The sequence below is a fragment of the Helobdella robusta genome (assembly GCF_000326865.2).
Source record: "Helobdella robusta unplaced genomic scaffold HELROscaffold_4, whole genome shotgun sequence".
Lineage (NCBI taxonomy): Eukaryota > Metazoa > Annelida > Clitellata > Rhynchobdellida > Glossiphoniidae > Helobdella > Helobdella robusta.
The window spans coordinates 5,360,421-5,379,841 of record NW_008704902.1 but is presented as its reverse complement, the minus strand read 5'-3'; the positions used below and the strand labels follow the sequence as shown (position 1 = coordinate 5,379,841).

The 19,421-nt window shown below is 30.7% G+C and overlaps 3 protein-coding genes across 3 annotated transcripts; 2 read left to right on the top strand and 1 right to left on the bottom strand.

Annotated features, from left to right (window-relative positions):
* Positions 1 to 2,361: 2,361 nt before the first annotated feature.
* On the bottom strand, positions 2,362 to 7,263 carry HELRODRAFT_107172 (hypothetical protein). The gene is made up of 11 exons (XM_009024788.1): positions 7,130 to 7,263; positions 6,448 to 6,602; positions 6,183 to 6,301; positions 5,734 to 5,895; positions 5,218 to 5,307; positions 4,962 to 5,025; positions 4,701 to 4,803; positions 4,356 to 4,485; positions 3,956 to 4,141; positions 3,412 to 3,493; positions 2,362 to 3,153 (listed from the first exon to the last, which is right to left on the bottom strand). The coding sequence occupies exons 1-11, from the start codon at positions 7,247 to 7,249 to the stop codon at positions 2,844 to 2,846; spliced, it is 1,521 nt and encodes a 506-aa protein (XP_009023036.1). The 5' UTR covers positions 7,250 to 7,263; the 3' UTR covers positions 2,362 to 2,843.
* A 316-nt stretch (positions 7,264 to 7,579) lies between these two features.
* HELRODRAFT_189004 (hypothetical protein) lies at positions 7,580 to 12,969 on the top strand. The gene is made up of 9 exons (XM_009024787.1): positions 7,580 to 7,899; positions 8,933 to 9,007; positions 9,248 to 9,373; positions 9,945 to 10,062; positions 10,172 to 10,305; positions 10,461 to 10,547; positions 12,176 to 12,238; positions 12,383 to 12,519; positions 12,632 to 12,969. The coding sequence occupies exons 1-9, from the start codon at positions 7,684 to 7,686 to the stop codon at positions 12,816 to 12,818; spliced, it is 1,143 nt and encodes a 380-aa protein (XP_009023035.1). The 5' UTR covers positions 7,580 to 7,683; the 3' UTR covers positions 12,819 to 12,969.
* A 1,250-nt stretch (positions 12,970 to 14,219) lies between these two features.
* HELRODRAFT_162636 (hypothetical protein) lies at positions 14,220 to 18,655 on the top strand (the record flags this gene model as incomplete). Its single annotated transcript, XM_009024786.1, has 8 exons — positions 14,220 to 14,327; positions 15,086 to 15,153; positions 15,217 to 15,290; positions 15,757 to 15,827; positions 15,956 to 16,781; positions 17,904 to 18,055; positions 18,117 to 18,254; positions 18,479 to 18,655. The coding sequence occupies 8 exons, from the start codon at positions 14,220 to 14,222 to the stop codon at positions 18,653 to 18,655; spliced, it is 1,614 nt and encodes a 537-aa protein (XP_009023034.1).
* Between the last annotated feature and the right edge of the window lie 766 nt (positions 18,656 to 19,421).

The window sequence follows — 19,421 nt, the reverse complement described above, 5'->3', positions numbered from 1 at the left end:
AAAAAAAACAAAAAATTTTAGTTGTTACTTGCAAACACACACAAACTCACATATAAATATATAAAAAGAATAACAAGTGGCAAAATTTGTTGCTTTCTTTACAACACAAAAAAATATCTTTGTGAGGAGAAAATTTTTAAAAGCAGATAAAAAATTTGATTTCTAGAAAAGTCAGCCGGCGTTGGTTGGGTACGAATCGGTGATCATTTATTTTAATACACCGCAGAGCGAAGAGGGGAGCCAGTGAATAATTTGTAGTGATGTAGTGAAGGACAAAAACTTCTTAAAACTGCTTGCGAAACAATTTTGGAAATTGGTATATTAAAACAGATGACACTAATCAGTGACGTAGTCGATTAGGATTTTTTTTTATAAAATTCGGATGATATTTTAAGCCCTATATGAATAAACGTTACTATAATATATATATACATATATATATATATATATATATATATATAATAGACAAAAAAGAAAAGTTTAATGATGCACTGCCATCTACCTCCTTTCGAGTGTGTGTTGTTGATGCCAAATTCTCAGATGTCATTACCAAAGCAAGTCCCTGGTCTGAAAATGTGCGAAACAGAGAGTGGTCATTCAACGGTCGAATCGATTACATTGATGAAAACAATTAGGTTTCAATTAATTATGGTTCGTTATGAAATTTATTTGTTATGTTTACAATATAATCTATAAGAGATAGTTCCATGTTTAATCTGCACATGATTTGAGTTTTGGTAAATATTCTGGAACTATAATAATCAGTTTAAGAGCAACACAACACGCTGACAACGACCAGATATCGTGACAAGCAGAAATACTTAACTGAAAGTTAGTTGGCCAACCCCAAGATAAATAAATGCCTGAATAATTGAAACAACGATCGAGGTGATAGATTGTTTCATTCTGCAATAGCTGTGAGCATTAGCCCTACCGCTCTAATGTTTATTTATGTTGCCTTCATTTGATGGACATTAAAATTTTAAATGTTCTCATATTTATAGATTTTCAGCGAGGGAATGAATATGAGACAGCTCGTCATAAAAACTAAATTACCAAACTTCTGATATATCGACGGCCTGACTCCGAGAAATGCATTTATCGAAGAAGCGAAATTAAAGCAAAAACAATTTCACTAAGCCATTGCATTTTTAATTTACTCTGACCGTATTTGGCACGCAGTTTATGACTTGCATCCACGAGTAAGCAAGTATGTATAGGGGTGAAAATTCATGGAACTCATCATCGGTAGCCAGATAGCAAGTGCGTCTGGCTACTGATGAGCAGAGCGTCGGAGTCGAGGTTGCAGTCGGAGATTTTAGCCGGAGTCAGAATTTTCTGAAAGGCCAAAGTTGGAGTCAAATTTTTTCATTTAAATTCGACTCCGGAAAATTTTTTTAACGTGAAAAAAATTTCAGAAAAATTTTTTTGGAAGATAATTATGCGTAGCGATAGGCAAAAATAAATAACAATAGTGTGAATAAAATCACATAATTTTTTTCAGTATGCTTTAAAACACAAAAATAAAGTAATTTTACTAAGAAAAACGACTGGTTTTAAGTGTTTTTTTATGTATTTTTTATTTGGTAGTGATAATAAAATAAAAAATTGAAAAATTTTTCTGGGAGTCGGATCCTGAAACCAGGAGTCGGAGTCAGATATGTTTACAAGGAGTCGGAATTTTTTGAGGGGCCAGTGGGATATTTTTCATCTGATTCCGACACTTTGATGACGAGTCCAATGAAGGGAGGGAACGAGTCTATTTAAGAACGAGTAATGTGTTTGTTCACAATAATAATGCATCTTTGGGAGGGGAGAGATGGTGTACATTATGTACTCGAACTGGCCGATAGTGTCTGCAGGTCGACAAATCCTCAGTCTGTGTTTGTGTGTTTCTGCGTTAGTGTATAAGTGTTTTATTGCACAATTGTATGCACCAATCCATGCCACACATGAACATTAAGTGATTTGTTTTTGAGAGATAGCCAACATAAGATGGTCATTTAAAAACAAGCCACGACCTAGAGAAGGCATCTGGCCACTAATTAAGACATCACAATCAATCAACAACACATTGATGCTGTAGTAGACAAGAAGTGCCATCGGGAAAGAACAAGTTAATGAAGAACATGTCATCGGGAGATAACGTCGGCAACGAACGCGTAATGAAAACGACAAAGTGAGAAAAGATGAGGTAATAAAATGCACAGAGCGGATGTAATCAGACCTGCCGTTCAATACAAAATAAACGCTGGCGTACAAATGAAATTATACGCATGTACTGTACAAGATACGCAGCCAGATTAAGACGAAGCAAACGCAATTAACGTTAATTCGATATTAACGCGATCAAAAACTATAACCCGAATTGATATAATTTAATAAATGCATATTAAACAAATTGTACATAATTAAAAAAATTTTGAGCGTGACGGTCATTTATTAACATCTGCAACTAAAATGGACAAATTCAAATAACCAATTACTATATGACCGCATCATAAAATTGTTGAAAAATAAGACTGGATCAATTTGCATATCACAATTATCTTTCTCATTGGCTGAAAAAGGGCAGTTTTACAATGAAAGCTTGAAAGTAACTATCTTAAGATGAGGCATCTACAAATGTTTGTGCACTTCGAAAATATGAAGGGTAGAAAACTGTTTGCAGAATGAGAAAAAATAAATAACTGATCAATATTAATTAATAAGTAAAAAGGATTGAAGTTTGAAGAAAAAATTGATATTTGATTGTATTGCTACCCCGCATGTATAGATGGACTATCCAAGCCCCACAACAATCGAGATCGTCATATAAACGTTAACTTTGCAAATCTAGTTGATCACAGCATTTTTTTAACACCCTGGTCAGCATCATCATCGCCACCATCATTACGAATATTAAGTTCTTCTACGTTAGCATCAGCAATTTGGTCAGTGTCGCCGTCTTTTGCTCTGTTCAACAGCTTCGAGTTCTTGCCCGCTTTCGTGAGTACAGAGTGCAGCCGCTCGATGAACAAGTCAACGTCGGCTTTCGTGATGCCCAGTGCCGCTGCAGCAGTCAGGTAGCTGCTCGGATAGTTGTCGTGGCTCGAACCAAATCCAATGAATGAATGATCTTCCACCTTGCTCTCTGTATGGCGGGCTATAACTCTGTGTGTGTGTGTGTGTGTGTGTGTGTGTGTGTGTGTGTGTGTGTGTGTGTGTGTGTGTGTGTGTGTGTGTGTGTGATCATTTTCAAGATATCAATGGAAACGCATTTGGGCAGTGAATATGATATTTTGCAAGAATGTAAAGTTGTTTATATTTGGTAAGTTGGAAATCAGTTAACAATCAAAATTATCATTAACGTAAAATTAAAACCGAAAAGCAGGAGTTAAAAACGAATGAAGCAGAAAGAAGCCCACCCACCTAACACCTGAAACATGCCTCGTAAAGAGCATTGAGCCAATATACGTGACGGATTCGTGATTGAAGTTACTGAGAGACATCGCTAACAAAATGTAGTGAATTAAATTAAAATGATTCTTTCACGTTGGCCAGTGTCCACAAAACATCAAATCAATTCAAGTTTAAATTTACGAAACCCACTCACATCTCATTTCCTAACAAGTTATTCAAAATCAATTTTTCTTGGAAATTAAAATGTAAGCTGAGCTTTTTAAGATTTTAAATTGCTAATGAGGAAGACATTTCAAAGCAGCTTCATGACGAACATGAGGCGAATTAAATTAAAATTAAATTCTAAAAATTAATTAAAATTAATAGCACGAGCAAATCAATTTATCAAATGATGTTTAAGCCCTTACCAAAAAATGAAAACATTTTCAAACAATCCTGTTCGTTCGAAAGCATGAAATAAAACGTAAACACGCAATAGAATAAATCCAAACTCCAAAATAAAATAATGAAAAAAAAAGGTGAAAATGAAAAAATATAAATAAAATAAACTGACCGATGGAAATTTTATTGTTAGGTGAATTTAAAACTCTCTCATTGTGTTGAGCGGCACAACTGTTCAGCTTCGACTTCAAATACTCGAACATCTCCTTTCTTTCGCGAAGCAAATTTTTAAACTGCGAGAGACCAACTTGCAGGAAGGTGATCAAAAGATCCAAGTGTGATGAGGCTGAGGCCCTCCCTGTTAGTTTGGCACCAGCCTCATTAAATACATCAGTCGTTATGAATCATTCAAATTTTTAATATCATTTTAATTTAATTTTGAATATATTTTTCAATTAAATAAAATTCTTCCTCTGGAAAAAATGACAATATAAAAACCATGACGACGATGGTGACGGCATAAAAACATTATGACAATGTTTTGTCGTGGAATGAAGGTAATAAACATAAACCCGGATACATGGATGAGATCCGACGAATGACGTCATCCTCGTAACTGGCGATGACGGAACCACCGACAGGAACAAGGAAGTTCTTGTCAGTTGACTGGACGATCACATCCACCCGTCCAACTCTCTGGGCCTGTTTTCCATAAAATATTTAATCACGCACACACACACACAAACAACGACTTATTATAATAGAAATAAAACCCAAAACAATTAGTTTATAAAAGGATAGAAGTAGAGTATGAAACATTGAATGTACGAAATAATGATGAGGATTGAAATATTACAAATCTCCATAACAAATACTGAAAAAATGTACACTGAATACAAAATAAGAGAAGTAAGCACTTGTTGGATGAGATGTGTTAGTTTGGACGACTGCAGGCCATATGCATTGTTGACGAGGTGAGGAATGTTTCTCTCTTTGCACAGGGCAGCTACCTCTTCCAGTCTGATCATTTAGAGGAAAGCGTTCATCCCATCGTATTTCCAAATTGTAACGACACACGTGTAGTATTTTTTTGAGTAACATCACAAACATTCGACAAATAGTAAACAACATTACAAACATGCACGTATCAACGACCTCGCAACAACAAAGCAATCAACCTGTCCGGAGCTCTGGGAGCAAAGCAACTTGTTGTGGTCATCACACATAAAATGTTTTCAGCTCCTAAGGAAAATATTTGAACAATGTCATTGTCATTTAATACAAATAATTTGAAAAACCGCAAAAAACATTAATCAAACAAAAAAATTATCCAAATCATATAATGTAGTCAACATGATCACTTGCAAATATTCTTGTTTCAACAATTATTGTCAACCTTATCTAACACAGTTAAAATCTAAAAACCACAAAAACCTAAAACATCAACTTGTTCTGTTAACTTCTTCATGTTTGTTCTGATTTCTTCATTCTCCAGCTCGTTCTCTATGACACACAACTGCAGACCTTTCATGGCCAATATTTATTTTGTGGTGATTTCAAATTTAAAAACATTTTTAAAGAGGACAACATTATCCAATATGAGAAAAGAAATATCTGATATTTTGATGATTAATAAATGCACAAATCAATTAATGAATCATTTTTAAAAAGATAACTTTATCCAACATGAAAAAAACATCTGACATTCCAATAGCAAATAATGCAGAAATCAATTAATGAATGAATCGAGCAATAACTAAAATTATAGTTAGTTATTGCTCTAACTAAAATTAACTAAAATAGCGACAGTTTATATGGATTTGTCATTTGTCATTCAATCACAAAAATTGTCAATTAAGAACATTAAAATGTTAACAAATGATGAAAATATCAATATGATAATCGGCATCTCATCTCAGTTATCAATTGTCGAACAGGAAAAAGTGGCACCTGCAGCTAGCACTGACTTGATGCACGACTTTTGATCGATTCTTGGCCACAGTACCCACCTAGCTGACGGCCCTCTCATCTTCTTCAAGGTCATCATGCAAAAGGTCAAGGTCATGCCAGTTGCCATGGGAATGATGATGGCGGATGATATGCTTGTAAAGCCTTTGTGTCAAATTCGATTTACCATTTAGTAATCAACCATGATGAGGATGAATTTCATAGATGGAATGTCAGATTATTGTGATAGGATAGATAGAATGTGTGAAAGGTGATGCAATAATGATATAAGACATAAAATGTTTGAATGATATATGATATCAAATGTATGATGTAATTGATTTATGCAAAGTTTGATGGATAAAAAAAATGGAAAAAAAAATATCATGTGGTCGGCTGCAGAAACAGACCACATCCAAACCAAATTTGAAACAATAAATGTGAGTAAAGACCAAATTGTCTGAGTGCATCAGTAGCCAGAGCATTGGCCAACTTCATGAGAAGACTTGAGCCAGCAGCCTTTGGTTGAACTTCCGTTAAATATCCTGATTTTCCAATGCCATGAATTAATCTATTTAAAAAAATAAAAATATTATTCATAATTTCTACAACTCAAAATTGATCTGAATTACACAAGTTACAGAAAACAATTGCAATTATAAAATTATGATTGTAATTAAAAGGTTATAAAAACAAGCATCACACTCCACAACAAACCTGAAATGCCTACGGGCCACAATGCTTGAAAGGACTCTGCCCTCACGTTCACCCACTTGACTGTTCTTTGTGAAGTTGTTTGTGTCCATCATGGATATTTCTGAGAGAAACATTTCAATCCATTGCTCACTCCAACCTTCCTCTGGCCACTTTTTCTGAATGAGAATAATTTATAAGTTATGCAAGGCTGTGGGCAAAACATGTAAGTCAACTTAGACATGACACAGCTCTCTACTATTACAGTACAATCACACGTATAGGCAGATGATACAACATACGTATACAATTTATACAAACCATATCACATCCATACCACACATGATTGATACAATGCACAACAAACTAACAACATTAATAATTAATTTAATTTAACTCTAAGTTTAACTATTATTAAAATTAAGTTAACAATTAACAATTAATTTTTATTAACATCCAGGCGATTCAGGATTCAGCAGGTAGTCTTCAAAAAATGTACGAACAATTATATATAAATATGTATTAACTTATCATATATCAGTAGAGTAGAATATATATTATATAATAATCATTATTATACAACATTGTACAATCGTACATATTATTTTACAACATTATTAAATAATGTTATACAAACAGTGACAAATCTGCAATATGGCATGAACAAGGTGTTAAAAAAAGATCCTTGTTATAATTGAAAATTAACTTTTTCTAAAAGCAAAGCAAGCTTGTTCTCATAGCTCCTCCTGGATTCGACTGCCTGGTTGACGTACGAGGCAGGCAGCAAATCTCCAAGTCTTCCAGACTCCAGTAACCGTTCATTCATGACTTTTGTTTTTGGTCTTGTTTAAAACTAAACTTACATTTAAGAAAACTTAAGTTTGTTTTTAAACAAATTATTGAGCTAAAGTCTACGATTCAACTTAACAGAACTCAACCAAGATATGTTAAAATATTTAATTTGATTTTTATTTAAAAAATTTTTACAGTTCATTATAAAATGAATAAAAATGTACCCTGAATGCCTCTAATAGTAATTATAATTTTTTATTAGTTTTCCAGTTTTCCATATTTAAAGATCTAACGTTTACTTTTACTCGTTTACATCTTGGTCGGAGCGCGCGGATCAGATGCGTGTTACCCTTCTTTAAAGTTTATTTTTTGTTTTTACCGTCTGAGCAAAATTTTCAGGCATTTATTTTCTGTAGTTCTCCTAAGCCAGTTAAATATTTATTTCGCGTGCTCCTTTTTGACAATAACATGGATCTAGTAGTGGAAGGAGACATCAATAATAATAAGAAGAATGATGAGGATGAGGATGGCCAACTACAAAAGGGAGGTGGCAGCTGGACCAACTCGTTGGCAGATGGTGTTGAAGATGGTCTCGCTGATGCTGGGAATCAGCAGATTGCTTCCAAAAAGATTCTCAGTGTTACAGATATTATTGCTAAGAACATGGCAGAAAATAAAGCTTTTGTATGTTTTAAAATTTATTTAATAATTTGTATTCAATCAAATCAAAGATCAAACGTTCAAAATAGCTATTACTTGAAAATAGTCATTTGACCTTCAAATTTCATAATTAGTTTTTTTAATTAAAAAGGTCAAAATTAAATTAAAACAATAGGCTAAATGTCCAAAGCTAACTAAACTGACCTAGGATGAGATGAGAGAAAAGAAAGTCTGTCTACTAGCGTAACATGTTTTGATGCTACAATTATAAGTTTATAACTTTATAGTTTTGACTTTTTTAAACAAATTTTTCTATTGGCTAAATAATACAAATGATTTCAACTGCATTTTTTGTTACAAATCCTGAATATCAGGTATAATCTTTCAGATATAGTAAAATGGTTTTGAATTAATAAAAAATTGTTTATATTTATATATAATTATAATATATACAAATATGATGAATTAGACTATAATATTTTATACTTAAGTCTTGAGATGCCTTGATAAACTTTTATAATTAAATAATTTCATTCAATTAATCAATTAATCAATTGAATTATAATATCAGATTATTAAGAAATAATCATAGCACAAACTATATATATATATATATATAAATTTTTTAGTGCTGACACTCAATAAAGTTTTGGCATTTATAAAAACTTACCCCTATTATAAAAAATTGTAATTTTTAATCAACATTATCAAAAACAATTAATAAGTTAATTAATTGATTAATTATTTAAAATAAAATTGTCTTCTGCTTAAATCTAATTTAATGAAACAGTTATAAATAATAGAGTTTTGCTTCATAAAAATTGAGCTTACTTAAATTAAATGGTATTCATGAGACTGCTTGCAAATTCTGATGGAAAAAATTCCTTTGTGTCGTATTGCACTAATTCAAGGAACAAATTTTTCTAATATCTTCAAACTGTATCCTAATTCTAAAGTTTTGCAGTTGTTAATTAATGAATTAATTAATTAGTCATATGCATACCATAAACTATTCTTAATTGATCAGTTACATATCAATGAAATTTTTGAACTACAGTTGTCCCAGCTGTTAGGCAACTCAAAAAGTACAATTTCTTTAGATGACGAGAAAGCTGTGGAATATGAATACAATGTAAGCTGCAAGTGTTTTTTCATTTGATTGTTAATTAATTTTTTTGTAATTCTATCATTTTTTCTCTTTATTCAATAAAATTCTATGTTGGATGGTTTAACAAAAAATTTGAATATCTATCTATAATTTTTTATTAGTCATTTAGCTTTAATTTGTAATGTTTAACCAGTTATAGATATTTTTGAAATTGGGTATATTGGTTATTTTCTAATTTCTGAATAATTTTTTTTTTGTAAAAAGAGGCACAAACACAAGCGAAAGTTTTCAAAGGAACAGATCATTGAAATAAGAAGAAACCCAGGCAGGAAGGCGAGGAGTTATGCTGGCGATGAGAACACTTCAGATGAAACCACAATTACGAGAATGGTGATTGATTATCTTATTTAGGACCAATAACATTAAACACAATTTTATTTACGTAGTTATTTGTTACTGCTTTATAGTCAGTGATGTTGTTAATATAAATGGATTAATGAATAAATATTTTATATAATTTGTTTATGCATGCAGATGGCAGCTAGAAATGAAAGTAGAATTTTTTAAATCAGCAGTTGTTTCCAGAATTTAGAATCCCTGCAATTATTTGTTTTCTTAACAGCTGTAAATTTTTTCATCTCCAATAAAATTTTTTTTGTTTTTACTTATATGATTTTGGTTAGTTAGAGCTAGTTTCATGTATCATATTTCTTTTTTTTGCAGTCCATTTTGGGTTGTTTGTTTCCATTTTTTAAGTTGAACTCTTTTCTGCTTTCAAATCTTTTTTATGTTAGAGTTGTGCCTTGTTCATTTTCTGTACAGGTTACTAATGAAAGTTGAAAATGTTTCATAATTTCATTATATTCTATAAAATTGATATTGAAAATATAAATAATTATTCAAACCATACATGTCACAAAATGTTACACCACATAATCTATGGTTTAAATACATTTTAAAGCCCCTAAAAGTGAAATTCTCACTCGGAAAGTGGGGCTTGAAGAGTGAAGGTGCTGGAGATGTCAGTGAAGATTATAACTACGAGAGTGATGCAGAGGAAGATGATGATAGATGGGATAGGGTATGTCTTTATATGGCTCAGCATTTGCCTCAATTGTTCCAATTTATTTATTGTCAATCAATGTGATTTTTTTAAATTCACTACTTCATTACCTCTCATGTTGCTCCAGTCTCCCTTAAAGAAACGAGTCAGGTTGTCCACACCATTAACTGGTGTGAGGAAAGCTTCTGAGATCACAAAATCTGAACTGGACAGAGTCATCTTGGATCCGAGGATCAAGAAAAAATATACCGGATCCCATGTAGAGTTATTTTATTTAAAGCATGAACATGTGTGTGCACATTTTGCGTCTGTAAATTTATAATAATTGTGAATTGATAATGCAGTACTTATAACTTAGCTAACAAGAATTAATTAATTTCACTTTTCTTCAACTTTTTAAACTAAACACTCCAGTTGACAACATGCCACCAATGTCGACAGAAGACAGATGACATGAAAACTATTTGTCGGTCAGGATTTTGTAGGGGAGTGTTAGGGCAGGTACTACATTCTTTGTTCGTTTAAATTTTGCTATATAGTGCAACATGTTAGTAACATAATACTGGAAAGTTTTGCTAAATACTTATTTCAATATATAACCGAACTTCTTTTTTTAAATTATTGGCTTTACAGACTGCACTATATACCTTTTCATCAAATGTCCGAGTTGGGCTTGTACAAACATAGAAAGTCTGATTCAGCTTAAACAAATTGAGCACAATTTAATTTTTATTTTTAACAATTTTTTACTCTGTGGTTTGTTCGCTTTATTGTTACTAACAAATGTTAGTAAAGCGAGAACACTTTTAAAAACAAGAAACGGTTAGTTAAGTATCGTTTATAACAAATAGCCTGCCATTACTATCGGTTTATACGTTGTCGGTCAATAATGACGCACTTTCTCCATAATTTATTAGTTATAAAGGCTCAGAAGTACCTGGCAATTCCTGCTACGTCTGTGCCACGAATTCGACTTCAATGGTGCCAAATCCAGTCATTGGTATTTTAAGTCGCCGCAAAATTTTTTGATTTACGCCGCCGCCATGTATTCAAAAAAGTCACGATAGACATTTTTAAACGTGAAATTTAAACTGAAAACAGCAGCACAATTGAAGTTTTCCGTATTTCTATATTTTTGTAAACAAAATTAAAGCACATGAAACATGTAGCTAAATCAGCAAATAATTACGTGCTTCAGCTGCACGTAACCCGGTTGAGCATTTTTTCAAGCATGGAACTGATCCTAATCATAAAACGCAAGTCGTACTAACTTTGTTTCTTTTACGCATGGCAATTAGGCATTTTCAAATTATTCAAACAAACATGTCAATGATATATTGTCATGCAATTAACTTTGTCGAATAAATTTTCAATTAAAAAGTTTTTTTCTTGCAAATTATGTTACTAGTAGTTTTAATTGATAAATCAATGTTGTGGTTGATACTTAAATGCTAACAGTAAAGGATTTTATTGTTTAAGTTTTCATTATGAAGTTATTTGAATGACTTTATCAGGCTTTGCAAATGGTTTTATCTTAGGATAAATTGTTAAAAATGAATTAAAAATTGAAATCAAGTCGTGAATTTTAGTCAAGTGCGCTAAGTCAGTCGCCAACAGCATAAGTCAGGTCATGTTTTGAATAGTCGACGCTCAGGGCTAGATTTTTTCAAAATTTGGCTAATCAGCTTTATATTCCATAAAGCTATCGGAATCTATCATTGATGCACCGCCCCTTGTAAATAAACCACGAAATCGACTCAAACCTGAACATTTAAAACAATTAGTGTCATCTAGTGTCAAAAAATACGTTATTTTGATTTTAAACTCATTTTTGCTTCAACATTTTAAATTTAAAATTGTGTCAATGAACGCTATGTTAGATATAAATTACTGAGTTGACTTTTATTCGAAAATCATGTTTTTTTTTACCTGAATAGGATCGAAATCGAATTGATTTTTCGTTATTGAACCGTCACCAGTGGTGAATTATTATTGCAGGAGCATTCTTTTGACATAAACTTTTTGTATTTCTAATTTTGGAAATTGATAAATTTAAAATTGAATCCAATATTTTCAATCTTGGCAATTCAAAATTACTTTGTATCTAATATTTTTCCACCATTTTATAGTTTTGTGGAATTTGTCTGTATAATAGATATGGGGAAAATGTAAAAGAAGCTCTCCTGGATGATGTTGGTATTTCAAAGTTTCAAAATGTAAACGTTAAGTCACTAATATCGCGCAAAACATTAATTCATTTCAATGTAAGGGTAAAGAAGATAATATTCGTTACAAGATCATATTAATAAATATAATATTCATTTCAATATTAATAGAAATGGTCTTGTCCGGTCTGTAGAAATGTTTGTAACTGCAGTTTCTGTCTTCCAAAAAAAGGCAAAAGTTGTACTGGCATTTTGGTTCCAATTGCAAGGAAACATGGTTTCACTAATGTCAAGTCCTTTCTTGATAGGTCTTGGTTTATCACGCTATATTTCAGTTGACTCTATTGAGTTTCTCAGTTATTGATGCTATATTTATTATTGTTGATTATATGGCTATTATTTTATACTTTTACTGTGCAGTTTATCTGACGGAAAGAAATGTTCAGTGAATATGGAAGTTCCGGATGATACTTCGAATGGTGGTAGTGTTCGCGCACATTCTGAATTTTGTGATGAAGTTGAAATCAAAAAAGAAGCACTTGATGGTGAAAATGATGACGTTAAATTGAAAGAAAATAGGGCTAATTTAGATTTTTTAAGTAGTTGACCACGCTGAAACCATTCAATTGTTTCAACTTGTTAACAGTTTCATATTATTTCTATTTTTTGTAAAGATGGATGTAATTGAACGTTTTTAGGGTTTGTGATTTTTGTATATTTGCTAATTTTATTTAATAAAATGAAAATCTTTTTATAATAAATTAGTTTTTTTAAAGACTATTCTGCTATTTATTTTGCGAGAAATGCATTAATTTAAACGAAACACCATTATCACGCCGTGAACAATAACTCGGGCGTAAGCAAAAAATATTCTACTAATTTAGCCAAAGTTTCATGATGTTTAATTAGATAACCCCTTAGGGAGCCGTTGTGGTCGATGGCATCCATCTTTTTTTCGACTTCCATAATCTTTCTTCCTGGCCAATTTTAACGTTGACAGAAATTGGGCTTTTGCAGAATGTGGAATTACAGTCTAATTATAAATGTACTAATGAAAACTGGAAAAGTTGGAAGGTCTACCGAAAATTGGATAAATGACACTGGGTTCAGTCCAATAAGTCCAGAGATTTCACGTTTTTTACACATATTTTTGTATATACTTTTTTCTGGTGTTTTCTTTCTTCAGATGTCTTCAGCTGATTTTCAACAATTTTCCGTAGCACTCCATTTCAAATGGTTCTAATCTGTATGTCTCTTTTCTTTATTTTTGCATGCATGTTATTTCTGACTTCACTGTTTCAGATATTTTACAATTTTTTCAAAGTTTCTGTCAACGATACAGAATATGGAACTTTTCACTATAAGGCAGCTTCAGGAATGTTTAATGTTTAAAAATTTCTACAAATGTATTATTATTCTGTTAGATGTATGTGGAATTTTTGTTCTAGGGAAATGATTGCTCTCCGTCACAATTTCTTTTTTAAAAAAAGTGGCAACACAAAATCTCTATTACAGATTCTATAGCTGCACCAAACGTATCCAGTATTGTGGACAGCACCGCGTCTACTCAATACTAATGAACGGAAACATATAACTCTTCTAAACAAATGGGCGGTGCCACGTGTGCGATCAGGATCATATACATATTGACAGCACCAGATAACAGAGTGACGGGCATAGCATGAGCCAACTTGGATGCTGGTAAATATTTTTTTTAGAATCAAACGATCGCAAATTTGAATTACTTATAGGAATTGAACTATATAGCATTAGCGACATTATAATCATCGTTATATAAAATATACCAAATTTTTGACATTTGCAATGAGAAAAACAAAATATAACATGATGATCTAAGAAGAAAAAATTAAAAATTGTCTTTGGTAAGTTAAAAATCGACGGACAGACGAATTTTCTTGTTGGTTTTGATGGTTTATCCTTTAAAGTTTTAAACAAAAGCTAATCAGTTTTTATTTATTTATTAAAATTTTTTAGTGTGCGTAAAGCAATGTTCAAAAGTAATGCGGATTCAGACTCCAGCTTTTCGAAGCTTAGCGATGCTGCTGACAGAATTCGATCATGGAAGAATGAAACCGACTTTGCTCTCAAACTCAAAGTTATATTTTTTTATAATTTTTATATATAATATAATACAGGTTGTATTCAAGAAAACAAAAAAGTTGCTAAAACTTTAATTATATCTCTCTATTTATATTACATAGTACATTATTATATATAATTATATATATAATATATATATATATATTATTATAATATATATAAAATAATATATTTTATTAATTTAAAATTAATTATATTCACTTGACTGATACAATCATCACAATGCAAACTGACAATAAACGGAAATTTCAACAAATTTAATTTTTAAAATTTGATCTCGTCATCCTGATGTGACAATACATTTCATGTAGCCCTCTCTACCTACATACACGTAATTAATAATAAGGAATTATTAAATAAAAATGATTAAACATATAAGTCAGGTCTATGTTTAGTTTCATTCACATATTCTACATCTTATGCTGAATTCCACATGTTTTTTTTTTACAATTAACAGTTTTTTAAATACTTAATTTTTTATTTTATGGAAGATATTAATGATTAATTGTTATTTGACCAGAACTCATTTTCATTATGAAATTTCAATTGTTGGTTATGTAAAGTTGTAAACTAAATTATTATTAATTTAGTGATGTTTTCTTAATGATGTTTCCAGGAACAAAAATTTATAGAAATGTCACAAACAAATGATGACCTTAGAAATAAACTCTTAGAGAGCCAAGTATCTCTGAAACTTGCTTGTTCTATTGTTTTATTTTTGTATTAACATTTTATTATGACAAATTTTTTAAGAAAGAAATTCAGAAATTAAAGTTTCAATTGGAACAAGAAAAAGAAAATAATAGTGATTTAATTTCCAGGTAATTTATGTCTACAAGTTATAAATTATGCTGATAATTTAAAAATTAAATTTTTGCAATTAGAAATTCAGTCAATAGAGAATTATGTTATGAGTTGAGAAGTATGTGTTCAAAGATAAATGAAGAACTTTCTCATGGTAACTCTCTTTTTTATCCCAATCAAATTAAATTTTTAAATCCATTAAAAATTATAAGTATGTGAATATATTTTTAAGAGTGAATGTGTTAGCACATTATAGTTGCTTTAAAGTTTATTAGTGAGTGTTTTTATAGTTTTTTCTAAAAATGGTTTATGAATTCAAGTAATATCTTTATGAGGTGTCTCAATTTTTTTTAGTTCATGAAGAAATACCGGAATTGCATCACCACCTGAATACACAAAAAAGTTTTAGTGATGTACATTTTTATTACATTTACCATATTGTGATTACATAATTTTTGTTTGTTAAATCATATTTTAATAAAGGATTTGGCCAATAAATTTGATTCACTGAGAGTAGATTGTTCTAATAAGGAATTATCACTGAATTCTCTATGTTAGTTTTGTAATTTTTTTAAAAACTTCATACAAATTTTCAACTTTTTTCATTTAAATTAAAGTAGAGGAAAAGATATTAGCCAACAGTTTATTAGAACAACAAATGCAGAATCAGAAAGTAACTTTTGAAAATCAGGTTTAATATAAATTTAAACACATTTATTCTAGAATCAGAAAGTAACTTTTGAAAATCAGGTTTAATATAAATTTAAACACATTTATTCTTGAATGCATAAAAAATCTCAACATCTGGAAACTTTTTAGATTGATGAAAAGGTAACCACAATTTTGTCCTTGCGAGCAAATATTGATGAGTTGAATAATTCTCTGTCTACTTTGCAAATCCAACTTCATGATAGAGAAATGCTCATGTCAAATTTGAAGCATGATGTAGCATTGAAAAAAGATCAGATTGAGGGATTTTTAGCATTATGTACTGATAATGATGCTAAACTTTTGATGTCCAACGAAGAAATTGAAAAACTGAAATTTGAAAAAGAAGAATTAATCAATAAAATAGATTTATTAACTGCAGAGAAAAATGATATGTCAGAAAATTCAAATGTTATAAAGAAAAACTTTGAGGAATCACTAACTACCCTAAAGAAACACAATGAGGAATTCGTTGTCTTGAAAAAGCAGTTAGATGATAAAGATGATTGTTTGAAACATGTTATAAATGATAAACTGACTCTGGAAAACCAAATTTCTATGCAAAACACAGAACTAGAAATTAAAGTTAACGCCCTGTTAAAATTAGAAAACGAAAACTTGATCTTGACAACTAACTATGATAAATTAATTGGTGAAAATGAGTGCTTAAATTCTAAGTTAAAAATTCTGGAAGATGATGTGGCATCTTTGAATATTGATATTGTTCACAAAAACGAGCAAATTGGGATTCTTGAAGATAAATTAACATTTGTAGATTCTAAATTAACCAAAAAAAACACTGAAATGCAAATTCTTAACGAAGAACTTCATTATCTAAAAAATAAAGTTGTTGATATGACTAGTAATCATAACTTAGAAATAGAAAAGTTTACAAATGAATTTACTACACTAAAGGCTAATTTCACTAGCGCTAAAGGTATATTAACTATTTACAACAATTCAAATTTGATAAAACTAATTATGAATAAATTTTCAGAACTTAAAAACACACTTGAAAAAGCGTTGTCGGAAAAAGTATTTAATTTTTATGTTTGATGAAATACAATTGAGTTTTTATGACAGAATTTTTTAAATTTATAAAAATCTATTCTAATAACTGTGAGCTGTCGATACTTATTCAGTTGTTAGAATTGTTTTAATTACGTGAGCGTATGTTTTTTCATTTCTCGATACAAAGTTGATTTTGAGTAATCTGTTGCATTCCCTGCACATAGCTTCCTTCACAAGCCGCTCTTGTACTGTACAGTGATAGTAAACATGCATCAATTTTGCTGATATAGATAATCTTTTATGACTTTTTCTTTTCTTCAGCAACCATTTTTTTTTCAAATGTATCTTCATTAGTCAGCCTTCAGCTGACTCGAATAACACTAGGTTGAGTTTTTAATTATCAGAAAACATGAAGCTGAGTCTAGCATGTACATTTTTCAGAATCATTCTTTACTTGATTGATTCATTTTTTTAATTCTATTAATCTCGTATGGATTGTTCCGTATTCTACTTCTAAAGAGATTGTTATTCGCCACTGAATACGTTTTTCCAATATTTTGTATGCCTATTTCCACAAATTGCAACCCTTAGACGCCATTTGATCGTGATAATTATGTCATAATTAGAATCATCGAAATATTTTTATCTTCCCATTCTTATTCAATTCAACTTTCAAACAACTATTTTGAGTATATCAATTTTTGCAATTTCCCTCAAAAACTAACTATTGTAAGTCCTTTTTTTATTAATTTAAAAAAAAATTATTTAACATGGTTCATTTTACTTGCAGTCGGAAGTGTCCACAAAACTGGCGGAGTGTTTAAATGCATGTGCCAGTTTAGAAATTGAATTAAACTCTGAAAGGTATTGTTGTTATTTATATTTTTAAATTTAATCAGTAGCTTAATTGTAATTATAAGAGAGAAGAACAATCAATGCATGCGTGAACTGGAAGACAAAGATTCAATAATAACAGATCTGAACAAGGTTTCTTTTAATTTTTGTGTCATGTTGTCATAATGCTGAAATGTTAAACAAATTATTGCAGAACTTTCAGGAAGCAAGTTGTATTCCATGCTTATAATAAGAAATATGTCAAATAATATCTTCCTTTTATATTTATTAGAGCTTGGATATGAAGAACAAAAGCTTCTCTTAGAAAACCGCCATAAAAGTGAAATAGCTGGGCTATTCTCGAAAGTTTGTAGTGTCTAAGCTTCGTTTTTAATATAAATATTCCATATAAAATAAATTTCTGCAGATTAATGACCTAGAAAAGACTAGGAAGGAACAAATTAGCACAATCTACTTTTACATGAACAAATGCAAAGCAGACTTAGCCTCGTCTTTGGAGAAAGAGAACCAGTATAAAATTAAGATCGAATGTTTGAGTAAAGAGGTTTCATCATAATAAAATTGTGTTGAGCATATTTGTTCTTAATTTCAACCAATAAAACTTATAGGTTGAAAAAACGAAATCTAGTGTAGCACAAAAAACCAGATTAAGTTCCGCTTCACAGGAATCATCTCTAAACAAAAGAATAAAAAAAGAACCCGTAATGTTTTGCATTTGTTGCAATTTATAGCACTTATTCCTTTCATTGATTCTTGTTTAAATTACAGGTTAAACAACTTAAAGCAGAGGTTTCATCTACGCCTAAGACAGCACCCAGTACCCCAAGACCACAAAGTAGTACTCTAAGAACTCCAACTGTAGAAATTATGTCTGCCACCGAATCAAAAGTTAATAACCCCAATGATATAGGTGTTAAAAACGATTTTTTAAGCTGGATTGAATAGATATTTTTTGATTATATGCAAAAACATGAGTCTTATTTTCAATTTTTGTTAATTAGTTTTATGTTATTTTTGAATGCTGTTCCTGTTAAAGTGTCGGTTGAATTGAAGTTAATAATAATTAAAACAAATGCAAATTTTAAACTAGATTTCATCAAATAAAATTTAATTTGTGAATGCGACAATTTAAAAAAGAATTTACATCACAAACCTCAATATATAAAGGGAAAATATTTATTTAATCAATAATTTTATTTAATCACAACAGCTAAAACGAATATTAAAAAAGTGTAACAAACATTAAAGACCAATAAGTTAAAATGACCTACAACAGATTTTTTATAGAACAAAACAACATAAAATAAAACATTTTTGGTGTAGGACCAGTTTTATTACGAAAAAGGAGGACGAACGTGGGATGGAAACTGAAAGAGGCTTTCGTTGTCGACTCCCATTGTTATCCAACTGTAAATTTATCATCGTGAATTTAATATGGGCAGTGGCAGATCTAGGGGGGTAACCTCGTTGTGAGCAATTTTTGTATCAAAAGTCGGTGAAAGTCATTATTTTAACAGAAAAAGCACCTTTTTTTACAAAAAAGGTCGTAAGCCTAATTTTGACATGTTGGCTCCTCCGTCAAAATTTAAACCATTTAAAAATTTTTACTCCCCGCCAAAGTTGTCTAGATCCGCCACTGCATATGGGTACAACAGAATTGTTTGTCTTTTTAACATAAACATACACGCGTGCAAATATGCTAAAAGTAAAT